This window comes from Tachysurus vachellii, chromosome 5, assembly GCF_030014155.1.
Source record: "Tachysurus vachellii isolate PV-2020 chromosome 5, HZAU_Pvac_v1, whole genome shotgun sequence".
Classification (NCBI taxonomy): domain Eukaryota; kingdom Metazoa; phylum Chordata; class Actinopteri; order Siluriformes; family Bagridae; genus Tachysurus; species Tachysurus vachellii.
In genome coordinates this window covers 19,730,223-19,742,500 of record NC_083464.1, presented here as the reverse complement: position 1 = coordinate 19,742,500, position 12,278 = coordinate 19,730,223, and the positions used below count along the sequence as shown (strand labels likewise).

Here is a 12,278-nt window from a genome sequence, read left to right as displayed (position 1 = left end):
TGTTTGCCGTTGTGTGCTGTCGCATTTATGTTTTGTTATATGTTCTGAGTAACCTTGATTGTGTTTAAGTTAAGTGACAGTTTGTTATGTTCTTATTAAATTAACCATGGAAGTCATTTAAATCAGTCATTTTAAAATACACATATGAAGACCTAGCTAACTGAAACATATAATTAGGCCAGTTGGGGCACTCACCATGTCAAGTTTTCCTTCGTGGTTGACAAGAGCAGAGAAACCATATGTGGCAAGTGTGCAGGCAGCCAGTGAGTAGTATGTGTTCAGTGCAGTGCGATGCTGGGCATCTCCTAGAGCCGTGATAGCCGAGTTAAAGCTGGGCCAGAACATCCACAGGTAGATGGTTCCTGGAAAGAGATAATCAGAACATAATAATCTTTATATGTTTAGGCCTAACCATTTACCTGGTCTAATTTAATTTACATTGTCCAAAAACTGAAGGGACTTAATACTTTAACTAACCTATCATAGCAAAGAGGTCAGAATGGTACACAGAACAGTTCCTGTGCTTGCTTTTGTTCAGGGCAGGCCTGTACAGCACACGTGTCACCATGAGTCCAAAGTATGCTCCAAATGTATGGATGGTCATGGATCCTCCAGCATCTCTTGCCTATAGGCATTTAAAAAAAAATACAGGTATGAAATGGATGCTTTTTAATCCAAATTTGATAATTTGCTAATTCCTACGTATTAGCTAGCTCTCCTCTTTCACATGACAGTTGCTGCTCATAATATGTTACAGGGCATCTGAACTGTGAGGAAAACTTCCTCGGTGGAAAAATCACCTACATAAGCTCACAATTTCTCTATGATTGACAGGGAAGTAAGTAAAAAAGCATCCATTCACTCAGAAATGGAATTTCCTGTTATGAACAGCTATGGCATTACAGGATTCAAAATCCTGAACACTTTTTGTTGCATCATTTGGAAGCCCAACATGCCTCATTAATAAGAAAATTGATTTTCACTTTGATCATAATTTATTACACAACTGACTAACATAATTTACATATCAGCTGCCAGAAAAGTCTTTGAACTCTTTTCAAACAAATCCATCTGTCTAATAATGGAAAAAAAACACCAACACCTAAAAGATAAAACCTCACATCTACAAACTGTTAATGTCTTTACTTCAAACTCATGACAGAAAAACAGTCGTGTTTCTCTAATTCCATTTATCTGTTGACTACTCAATTTCAAAACCAGAATCAGAATGGACTTACTCCAAGAATAGAGAGAAGGATGAACTCATTTACGGCAAACAATGTAACCTCAAATATGGCCATTATCAGCATCTGGACTGGACTTGTTTTGCCCAACACAGCCCCAAATGAGATCAGGACCGAGCCAGTGCAGAAGTCTGCATTGATCATGCTGCAGGAGAAAGTTACCCAGTCAATGGCTTTAATATATACAAATATATTACAGAAATTGATAAGAAAGGCACAGATTTATGGACAAACTCTGCACCTTACCTCTCCACTCCAACATGTATCTTGCCATGATGCATGCCATGAAAGAAGCCTTGCATGAGTGTTGCCCATTGCAGAGAAAAGGCTGCAATGAGGAAGTTAAAGCCAACGCTGCTGAAGCCATAGCGCTGCAGGAAAGTCATGAGGAACCCGAAGCCAATGAAAATCATCACGTGTACATCCTGGAAACCTAAATAAGACAAATACATATACTCCATTATTTATATATAAAATTATACAGGTTCACATGATTAGTTGTTATCCAGAGTATGAAGAGCTTGAAGTCTTCACAGGCGGTCAAGTAGTAAGCAGAGGTCTGCTAATGTGGTAACAAAAGGTCTTTTCCTGAAAGGATTTAAAATCTAATTAAAAATATCCAGTATACAATATTCCCCTGATATAAGTGCATGTTTTCTTAACGTATCAGACTTGTCACATGTACTTATATAAAATGGGCACAATATTTAAAGACATTTAAGAAGATTTAAAGATTGGATAGTTCAGGACTCAATTCAACGGGGCAAACAGTTTTGTGAATGTTTTATTTGCCTGCTAGCCAGGTTGCGTGACAGTAATGACAGTATACGTTACAGATTCCCACCAAACCTGAAACAAACTGAAAAACATACAAGATTTAAAACATCTGGCATTTAGCCAGACTTCACTGAGCCATTTCAGAAGTTTCATCTTTCAGCTTTTAACCTCTCCCTTTTCCCTCAGTGACAATGTTATGCAGGTGTATGTGTACATAGAGCGGTGTCCTTGATGTGAGAAGTAATAAGTCAAGACCAGCATAACATACATCAACAGAACCTAGCAAGTCAATACTAGCACAGGTAGAATTCTTCAGTTGTCTTTATCACAATATCCATCAACTGTACCCAGCAAGTCAAGGCTAGCACAGGTCGGACTTCTTGAGACACTGATACACATTTACAGAATCCATTCATCAAAAAAAATACGCTAAAAAATTATATTAATAAAAATAATTAATAACACTTTACATTAAGTAATAGTCTAGTCTAGTCTAGTACCAGAATTAATATAAAAACACACTTGCAATATATTTTTTATTTTATTTTTGCAGTGTACTTAGCAGAATACATGTTATTTAAAATGGGATTAGAACAGTCAAGATAGAGATTAGTGAGATTTTCTTTATTAAGGTATATGATTACAACACAGCACAAAAGTTTGCTTTTCATTTTGGCATAACCTAAGAAAGCATAATGCATCAATGCATTACCCAACAATGCATAATTTCTAAAGTGATTTGTTGACTGTACACATGCCTATCCTATAAATGTTATTAGGTCAGCACAAAATGCTGGTACATTTTCAATTCATTACGTTAATTGCATAATTGATGCAGTCAAATACACATTTTTCTCCTGGAAGTCCTGGAGTAAACTAAAGGGGTAAAAAAAAAAAACACTTCAGGGCTAAATATTAAACTGTTGTAAAGCTGTAATTTATGACCTAAATATGCAAACAAACACATTTGTAATATCTTTGTATGTCATAACCTCTATTTGTAAAGATATGCTATTTGTCTATTTGTAAAGGTGCACACACACACACACACACACACACACACACACACACACACACACACACACACACACACACACACACACTTACTGGGGTAGCGGTAATAGAACTCATTCTTCATGTCATCTGTTTTGTTGTTTTTGTTCCATTTCTTAGCATCAGTGTCTTCGTTATACTCCACCAGGACACCAAAGAGGATGATGAGGATGACCTCCAACACAATACAAACCACCGGCATTCTCAGCCGCATGTTGGTGGAATAGTCTGTCATTGTGAAACCTGTGTAATTCTCTCTCTCTCTCGCACTGCTGTGAGGAGACTGAGAGGGTAGTTTACAGTAAGCACCTCTTTACATAGTTAAGTTAATCTGCACAATGTGTCGGTTAACGCCCATCTACTGCTCCGATGATTGGTGAGCACACATGACCTCAGCCCCACCTACTCGCACCTGCACAGTTTGTGTAGTATCTGTCTTTTTTAACCTCTTTATGATGAACAACGTTTTCCACAATTACATACAGTACATTTATATTACAAATTTTTCAGAGGTTTCAGAGCAATTGTGGTTGAAGAAAATTAAAATAAGGTTTTATTCATTTTGTTTTTACCATCTGTCCATCACAGTGTCCAACCAATCTTCAGACAAATATGTCAAATACGCAAATACACATCCAACAAGTCTTTATAATCAACCTCTACTTTATGTAAAGCAATGTTATAAGTAAAAAGTCTCTTTATATGAAGTGTCTATGTAGGACGTATTTTTTAACTGGAAATACACAAAATACCCCACAACATGTGGTTACAAAATATGAACCATGGAGCTTGGGGTGCTCAATGGTATTTGATAAACATTGGGCAGTTAAAAAAGTGTGAAGGTGTTTGTAAGGAACTCCTTATCTACCACCATTATCAGAATGAGACATAGAGAGACAGAGGTTCATTTTACTTACCTGAAGTTTTATGTAAGGGCATGTGAAATGTCTGGAAACTGATGTCAGGAACATTTCTGCTTTTTTAAAAATGCAAAAAAATGAAAAAGATATAATAGACATATAATGTATATATTTTAAGTCTATGTAGTATGCATGTATGCATGTAAAGCTGAGGAGCAGAATTACATGTTTCAACACATCCCCATCCCTTGTGTGGTCTCTCATTCTCTCTCTTTATCTTGACTCTCTCTCTTTTCTCATTTTGGCTCCTCTTTACCTATAGAAAGTGTTCTGCTTTAATGCAACTATAGTTTGGAAGAATTCCCACTGATACCTGAGAGTTTATAAGTGTTTGAGAAAACTGAAAATAAGAGAAAAATATGTGAAGAAGAAATCAGTGATTGAACTATAAATAATAGCATAATGTTTTAGTCATTTACTCTATAATGTCCATCACACACAGTGCCATGTCTGTCCCTATACTAACTTGTGCTATGAATGCCCTTTCCACTAAAAGTTAACTTTGACTTTATTTATTAATTTAGTTTTTATCTATTAAATACTTTAAGCTACTTGATGGAAATTTTCTGCACAGTCCAGTCATACAAGCAACTCTTAGAATTAGTTCTTATTTTTTACAATATTCAAAAACAAATATACAGGATCCCTTTGTTTTACAATCTGTAATCATAGAAATTATATTTGACAAATGTCATTCAAGGAGGCATGAAATTAAAAGTGTTTTATTGCTTTTTGCCCCCCAGAAAGGGGTGGCATAGTAAAGGTCAGAGTTCACAAAGCTCTCTCAAGTAATGTGATGAGCTTGCATTTTAGACAGTATGTACATCCTTGCTAATGTCAAAACCCTGCAGCTATGTCATTACCTAGACAGCTCTGCCTGAGGTCTGATCACAGTTTGAGCTTCTGGAGGTGGTTTAGTTGATACAGTCAGATTCTAGTTACTATCACATGTATGCTTACACTTTGCATTAATGTATATTTTGCTTTACCTTGATACAAATCAAAATGAAATACAAGGGGTAAATAGGGTCATAAATAATGCCTTTGAACCAATGCAAGTTTGGCCTGAGGGACATTTGACACCTCAGATACAAAATCCAAAAAAACTGGTTTAACCTTATCCGTGCTCAAGAAGAAAACATTTATCTTTTGACAGATTGTCAGCTTTGTCCGTGTTTAAAGTAAAAACACTTGAAGGAAGGGTCAATTGAAGTAACCTTCGAATTGCTTTGTGCTGCAACAAGCTCCATCACATACATTCATACACCAATCTGTACACAGGCTGAACAAAAACAGTTATGTTGTAACAAAAACAGTTTATGTTTCCTCGACTCAAACATATTATATCAGTCATTAGTTTTGTGAAATGACCCTGGAACTCTGAAGCTATTGTCCTGCTCTGAAAAAGACATAATTGATATACAGTAATTAGCTGAATGTGTAGTTGGTGTGGTTAAACAGTGCAGATGATTATGCATGTTTGACTTTGAGATAAATACATGGTGTGGTATCAGTGAGAAAGAATCATGTCCACACTTTACACTAACATACAACACGAAGTCTAAAGAACAGTTGAAAATTTACTAACAAAGATTTATAATGGGTTATTTTAAAGCTGTCCATATTGTAAGACTGCAATATCTTTTGTGAAATGTGCAGTTCAGCACATCCTAACATTTTTTAATCAACTTATTCTCTCATCACATTCTCACCTCTTTTTTTATTGTAGCTTCATTAAGTAGCCTCTGTAAAAAAGTGAAAATTTGCCAAATATATAATCAGATCATTTTAGACCAAATAAATATGGGATAGGTGATAATATGCTAGTATAAGTTTGATATTTTAATACATTACCATTTGTATTTATAACAAATACATATTCTGATTGGAACAGATGTTAATCTTATTATCCTTTACCCTCACCCCTCACGCAAATTTGGGTTTTGCATAATTGTCAACCTACAGTCAGGAGGGACCCAATCAACTGGTTAGGGTGAAGTTTAAAATATGCTTCCTCTACAACACATGAAACCAGTTAACCATATCTTTCCAAACTGTTGCTCATGCAATAACACGGGGGACCATAGCACACTAAGAGGAAAGTCCTAACTGCCCACTTACACATACTTGAGTTCACAAATATCAACGATTGGCTTGATGTGGCCACTTTTGTACCACTGGACTCCTGGATACAAATGGCAAAATTTAAATGTTAAAAATTTGCATAGCTTACCTTGTTTTCAGTTTTAAATATCTGATCTACCAGTGCTGACAGTACATTGATGCTCCAGATGATAACAGAGAAATGGATGATAGATTTGCAGAACTCAAACACATAAAAATCTACAAGTCAAGGAAGTATTTATATCGTTTTCTACAGTATGTGTCTGAAAACTCTCCTTTAGCAGTTTATGGTCAGGCATTAGTAGGTTATAGAGGATGGATAAGTTTACATGGCTGAGACCATACATTTGATAATGCTTTAACATTTTCACCTAATCTAATATCTATTTTTCCATTTTTTTCTTACTGTAAATATATAGCACCCCTTGAGCCAAGCCGGGCCCCCTACAGGATGTAAAATCATATACTTTCTCTAGTCCAAGCAATTCAGTAGATCTATAGTTGAACAAGCATTGTTTGTGAAATCCAATACTTGAATAACTGCTTTTCAACTATGCGTACACTTTGGTCTAAAACATGTGTGTCTGTCGCCTTATCTCTCCAGTGGCTCCTGGTACTAGATAAGGCAATCAGGTGATCAACTAATTTGTAAAAACATGCAAGAGTTTGTGTTGGAGAAGTCAGTTCAGATATATACTGTTAAAAAAAGCAGCTAACAGAAATGCCAACCAAGATCATGAGATAAACACAAGCCTGGTCCTGTCTATTATGCTATTGCCACCTTTAAGCAATATGAATTAATGTGATGTCTACTGAGTGAGAAACAAAAAAGTTTGTAATATAATTTTAGTTAAAAATGTTTTAGTTTATAAAAACTAAACTATACTGTTATATAAACAGTTTGGAAAGGTTCAGCAGTTCCTCTTTCTAAGCAGCCTTCTAATATACAAACTATGCCAGTTGTGCACTCCACATAATGACTTGAATGCTGCTATTTTCGTGTGTCATATGCTACAAGGTGTGGATAAAGCAAAAAAAAGGTCATCTGCGTGTTGGAAGAGCTTATGCATGTCAGCCATGAGTCAATCAGCCACACAAAATTGTTGCCTGGACAAGAAAATGAAGTACAGAGAAATTATAATTAGTATAGATAATTTATAAAGTGGACATATCCTGCAGCTAATTTTTAAATGTACTCATGTATCCTGAGAGAAAAAAGGAAATCTGATGAAATAAAAAAACTGTCATGTTTTATGAATTTGAATTTAAAACCTCTACTCCATTTTGCCTGACAAAAACATGCAGTCTCTAAGTTTCCTTTTCATAAGAATGTATTGTTTGCTGATTAAATTATCAGGAGTAAAATATCCTGTGGGTCACAGCTTATAGGGAATTGGCACAATTCTTAAAAGTTTTTTTTTTTTTTGGATTAAGAACTTGTCTGGAGGAGAAATATAATAAATATATAAATATGAAAATCATAATACATGCTGACCAATAAGATCAAGCTCAAAAGGGCAAAGCCTTACGCTTCACTGGGGTCTATCATTTTACATTTACACTTCTTTATGTGAGATTTCAGTCTCCCTGAAGGTGTGTGGTGCGTGAGAAAAAAAAACGTGAAAAAAGTGAGATCTTTATCTGCAATGCAACTGGAAAACGGAACTCACATAGCAGTAGCTTTCATGCTTACTAATACCAAGAAACTGACTGAGTAAAGAAGTATACTGTTGTAAGACAATGTAGTTTGGCAAATAAGACTAATTCCACATGACCTACAGTGAATTGCACTTGAGTGTCCCATTGTAAACTTTAGTGTTCCCAGCAACAAAAGCCATTTGTATGTAAAGTTTGAGGCTTATAGTGAAAAAAAGACACCTGTGCTAATAGAACAGTAAATAACAAACAACATACAAAGAAGAAAAATTAAGTATACTTAAAACAGACAAAAAATTAAACCAATGGATGGACCTGATGAGTAAAAATAATCTAAATGGAACTGAACTGAGCATTCATCCTGTTGGTGTAAAACCAGTACATTTATGCTGGTGCCAACATTTGCCATCAGAAGTCACATTTGTGTAACACACTGTACATGTGCATAGTCACCGAGACGTCATGTGGACAGACTAGTGAGGTAGGTTGATACAACCTCTACACCTTTTCTTGTCTCTTCCCTCTAGTGACATCTCTGGATCTCAACCATCTCCTTCCTGGATGAATTTTTTCTACCAACTATCCTATCAATGTACTCTCAACAAGGCAAAAAAAAATTTCAATTAAGACAAAAACCAGTAGCTATGGATAACATCTGTGTTCATATGATAATGATGATGATGATGACAGTGATGATGGTTGTTGTGGTGGAATGAAGCCCTGGAACAGGACTTTCAGGGTTTGTTACTTAGTTATTCAAACAATCACGATGACAGCTTTAGATCAACATATTCACAAAAGTTTTAGATAAGCCTGACAATTTTATCATCAGCTTTTCATACTGTATGTTACTGAACACTGTATTCAGTATATATTTTATTATATGTACATAAACATAAAAGTACTCAATTGTAACATAATGGGATGTATTGGGACAGAGAAAAAGCTCTATAATAAGAGAGTAGGTTTATTCATTTACTTTTAAAATATTTAAAAGTACTATGCACATATAGTACACTGTGTACAGATATACACTCACTGGCCAAAAGTATGTGGACACCTGACCATCACAGCCATATGCGGTTCTTCCCAATCTGTTTCCACAAGGTTGCAAACACAATTGTCTAAAATGTCTTTGTATTCTATAGCATCAAGATTTTCTTTCACTGCAACCAAGAGGCCCCAAACTTGTTTCAGCATGATGATGTCCCTCTACACAAAGTGAGGTATTCAAAGACATGAATTAACAAGGTTTGTATTGAATAACTCAAGTGGGCCTTACTGATCCCTGACCCTAAAACTCTAGAACACCTTTGAGATGAACTTTGAGTACCGACTGCACCCCAGGCCTCCTTGCTTAAGAACGGGACCTGACGAAATATAAGCTCTTTTGTCTGAATGACCACAAATTCCCACAGACACCATCCAATATTTTATAGAAAGCCTTCTCAGAAGAGTGAAGGCTATTATATCTACAAAGGAGTGCTTTACAGAGATGTTATCTTCAGGTATGGAAAAGTACAACAGAGGGCCCTTATCATCCAACAGTAGGGGAACATCTGTGTATCAAGTTTATTCCTGTTATATACAGTAGCTATAAACAGATTCCTCAACAATTTTACTTTTGTCATTGGGGTCAGGGATGAATTCTTCAGAAATGCAAGTTTGGTATCTAAGAATTTTCAAACATTGTGTATAAAGAGTTCTGTGGAATGCGATATCATCGTCTCCTCTCCAAGAACTGTCTCCATTGGCTAGTCAAAACCTGCCTGGTGTTATTTGTGTAGGGACGAGTTAAAAGATGACCCTGTCCTGAACTCTCCCTCGCATCAACATGGCTACACCTGAGCGCAATCTGCTACTGATATAGTTCGACCGACCTGTTAACAGCCTGCCACAATGGCATCTGTGTCAAAAGCAGCACAGCACAAGGAATGACAGTTTGAGATCACTGATAGAGCAGGTGACCTACTCTTTGTGTCTCACTGAATCACATGTCTAATAACTCATTCATTCATAGTTATGCAAAAAACACCTAATGTAATATATAAGAAACAGAGAAGGCATACAAGACTGTATACTAGTTAAACTAATCAGCTAAAGAACTTCAGTAAAGGTTTTAACAGTTTCAGATATGTGATATTTTAATTTGTGCACTTTAGAAACATTGCCTGTGTTTGTCGAAACTTGATTGATGGTTTGTCATTAAAGCAGCTCTGCTGTAGTTGGGATTTTGAGTGATTGTCAAACGTATCTATTGTATAAGTCAAACTTATCAATTCGACTTGCATTATTATATTATTACTTATTTCATGTATTTTTTATTTTTTTTACATTATTGCACATATTCTTAATGCTAACAATCAAGCTATGGCACAAAGACAAGTGGATAATTGATTAGAAATGAGTGTTAGGTATCGACATTAGATTAAAGATATGCAGAGCAGTTATGCTTATAGGCTAACTGTCAAGATACCTCTGTCAGGAGCAGAATTGATGTTCTTACTTTGTAGTTACCTTGAGGCTATGACGTTCCAAACTCAAGGCTAAATGTATCTCTGCACTTTATCTATAATATGCAATATGCACCAAGTCTTTCTGGGACATTAAATTACATGTCAAATTACAAATTAAAACTCAAACTCAAACTTTGTGATCGAGTCCATGCTCGCACTAAATTAGGAGGATGCAGTCTCAAGCCTCCCACACTACCATCTCCAAGAGTGGGAGATATTTTGTGGACAGTTTAAAGAAGAATGTTTTAATGCAGAAACAACATTGTTCAGGTTTGAATACTGTTGTCATCAGCCAAGTGCTGCCATTTTTTTCATAGAAATATTGAAATAGTGGAATATAAAACATTAAGAAGCAGTGCCAAGATTTCAAGCTTCATTTAAATTAACTAAATCTTTTTTTTTTTTAATAACAGTTTCATTTTTACCAAGCTATTAAACAGGTTCTACATAGAAAGTGATATTTCAACAAATTAAGAGCATGTTCTGTCCTGACACCATTACTGATAATGGATGGGAACAAAGTTTGCAGATGCTTCATAGCTTTTACCATCGTGAGAAATGCTGTTTTTTGACAAACCTGTCTGAGTTTTAGTTCACCTCACTGACATAGAGATTGATATGGTTTGGTTTTTTAAATCACCACCACATTTGCTAATTGCAGGCTGAGAAAGGGTTCTATTGATGAATCAGCACAATGAAGAAGGCCAGGAGGAAACACTGGAATCTCATTATTAGATTTTTTTTCAGCCTCTTTTTTCTGCATTGTTTATCTGTGGTAGTCTGTGGGATGTAAAGAGAAGCTAATGACAAAGTAGTTATTGTATGTTATTTCCTGAATTGGAAACAAATGTCTAGTTGAAGCAGAGTGATGATACCATAGTCAACACAGTCACTGAGTTACAAAGAAAGAAGTAAAAACTGTCCACTAAACATGCATTCTTTTATAACAATTAGTAAAACTTTTTAATTTAAGTTTAATTTTACTCTGTATTGATTCATTAATTACTAGCAATGTGCTGTATATGACCATGAGCATGTTCTGTTTTGTGCTGTGAGTTTGTTTGTATTAAATAACTTTAGATTAGATTTAAGTTTAAAAAGCAAGGTTTCTTTATTTTTTATTTTTAAATGAAGAGGCTTTATGGTATATTGCAATAAAACTCAATGCTATCATTTATAAGTTGATGCAATATTCAGGACATCAGGAAAAAGAAAAATGCAGCCCTTTTTTTTAAAAACTTATTTCTAGATTGCTTTGCCTGGATTGCTGCTGGTTGCTGTCAGATTGTGTGTCCCTTGTAGACAAAATAATCTGCACTAAGATCCCTGAGCATCCTGCCTTGATGCCCAATGATGCCTGAGATAGGCACAGGCTCCCCGTGATCCGAGGTAGTTCGGATAAGCGGTAGAAGATGAATGAATGAATGAAGATCCCTGAGCAGGTTACTTACAGTGAGTGTGGAGTTCCCCTGTGCATGTTCTCATGTTTTCATGGGTTTCCTCCTAAAACAGAGCTGGTAGGTGAATTGGCTATGCCATTGTGGGTGTAGGTGTGAATGAGATTGTGGACACATGCTGCCCTTTACCTGGCAATTGTCTGATGTCTAATATAGAGTGTGTTCTCACTTTGTAGCCAAGGTTCCCAGAGTAAGCTCTGGATTTATCATGACTCTGATCCAGATACAAATGCTTACTGAAAATGAATCAATGAATAAAACATTAAACAAATTGTGTTATAATAAAATTATTCAATTGCATTTTATTACAGTTAAATAATGGCTATAGTTGGCTTTCATTTATCAACCTGCATTTTGGTGCCCTTATTAAATTCTGAGAAGTGATGAGTGGAACAATGGGTGTCTGTCTGAATGAAACATCTGGAACCAAAGGGATGGACCAGCCTTTTGTGTGTGTGTGTGTGTGTGTGTGAGAGAGAGAGAGAGAGAGAGAAAGAGAGAGAGAGAGAGAGAGAGAGAGCGAGACCACCC

General features: G+C 35.8%; 1 protein-coding gene across 1 annotated transcript in view; it reads right to left on the bottom strand.

Moving 5' to 3' along the window:
* rhbg (Rh family B glycoprotein) overlaps positions 1–3,383 on the bottom strand; it is a 7,039-nt gene extending 3,656 nt beyond the window's left edge. Inside the window, exons 1-5 of the mRNA XM_060870260.1 lie at positions 3,129–3,383; positions 1,491–1,677; positions 1,239–1,389; positions 478–625; positions 196–362 (exon numbers count right to left, since the gene is read on the bottom strand). Coding sequence (XP_060726243.1) covers positions 196–362; positions 478–625; positions 1,239–1,389; positions 1,491–1,677; positions 3,129–3,309 — 834 coding nt within the window. The 5' untranslated portion in view covers positions 3,310–3,383. The remainder of the gene's footprint in view (positions 1–195; positions 363–477; positions 626–1,238; positions 1,390–1,490; positions 1,678–3,128) is intronic.
* Positions 3,384–12,278: the final 8,895 nt, after the last annotated feature.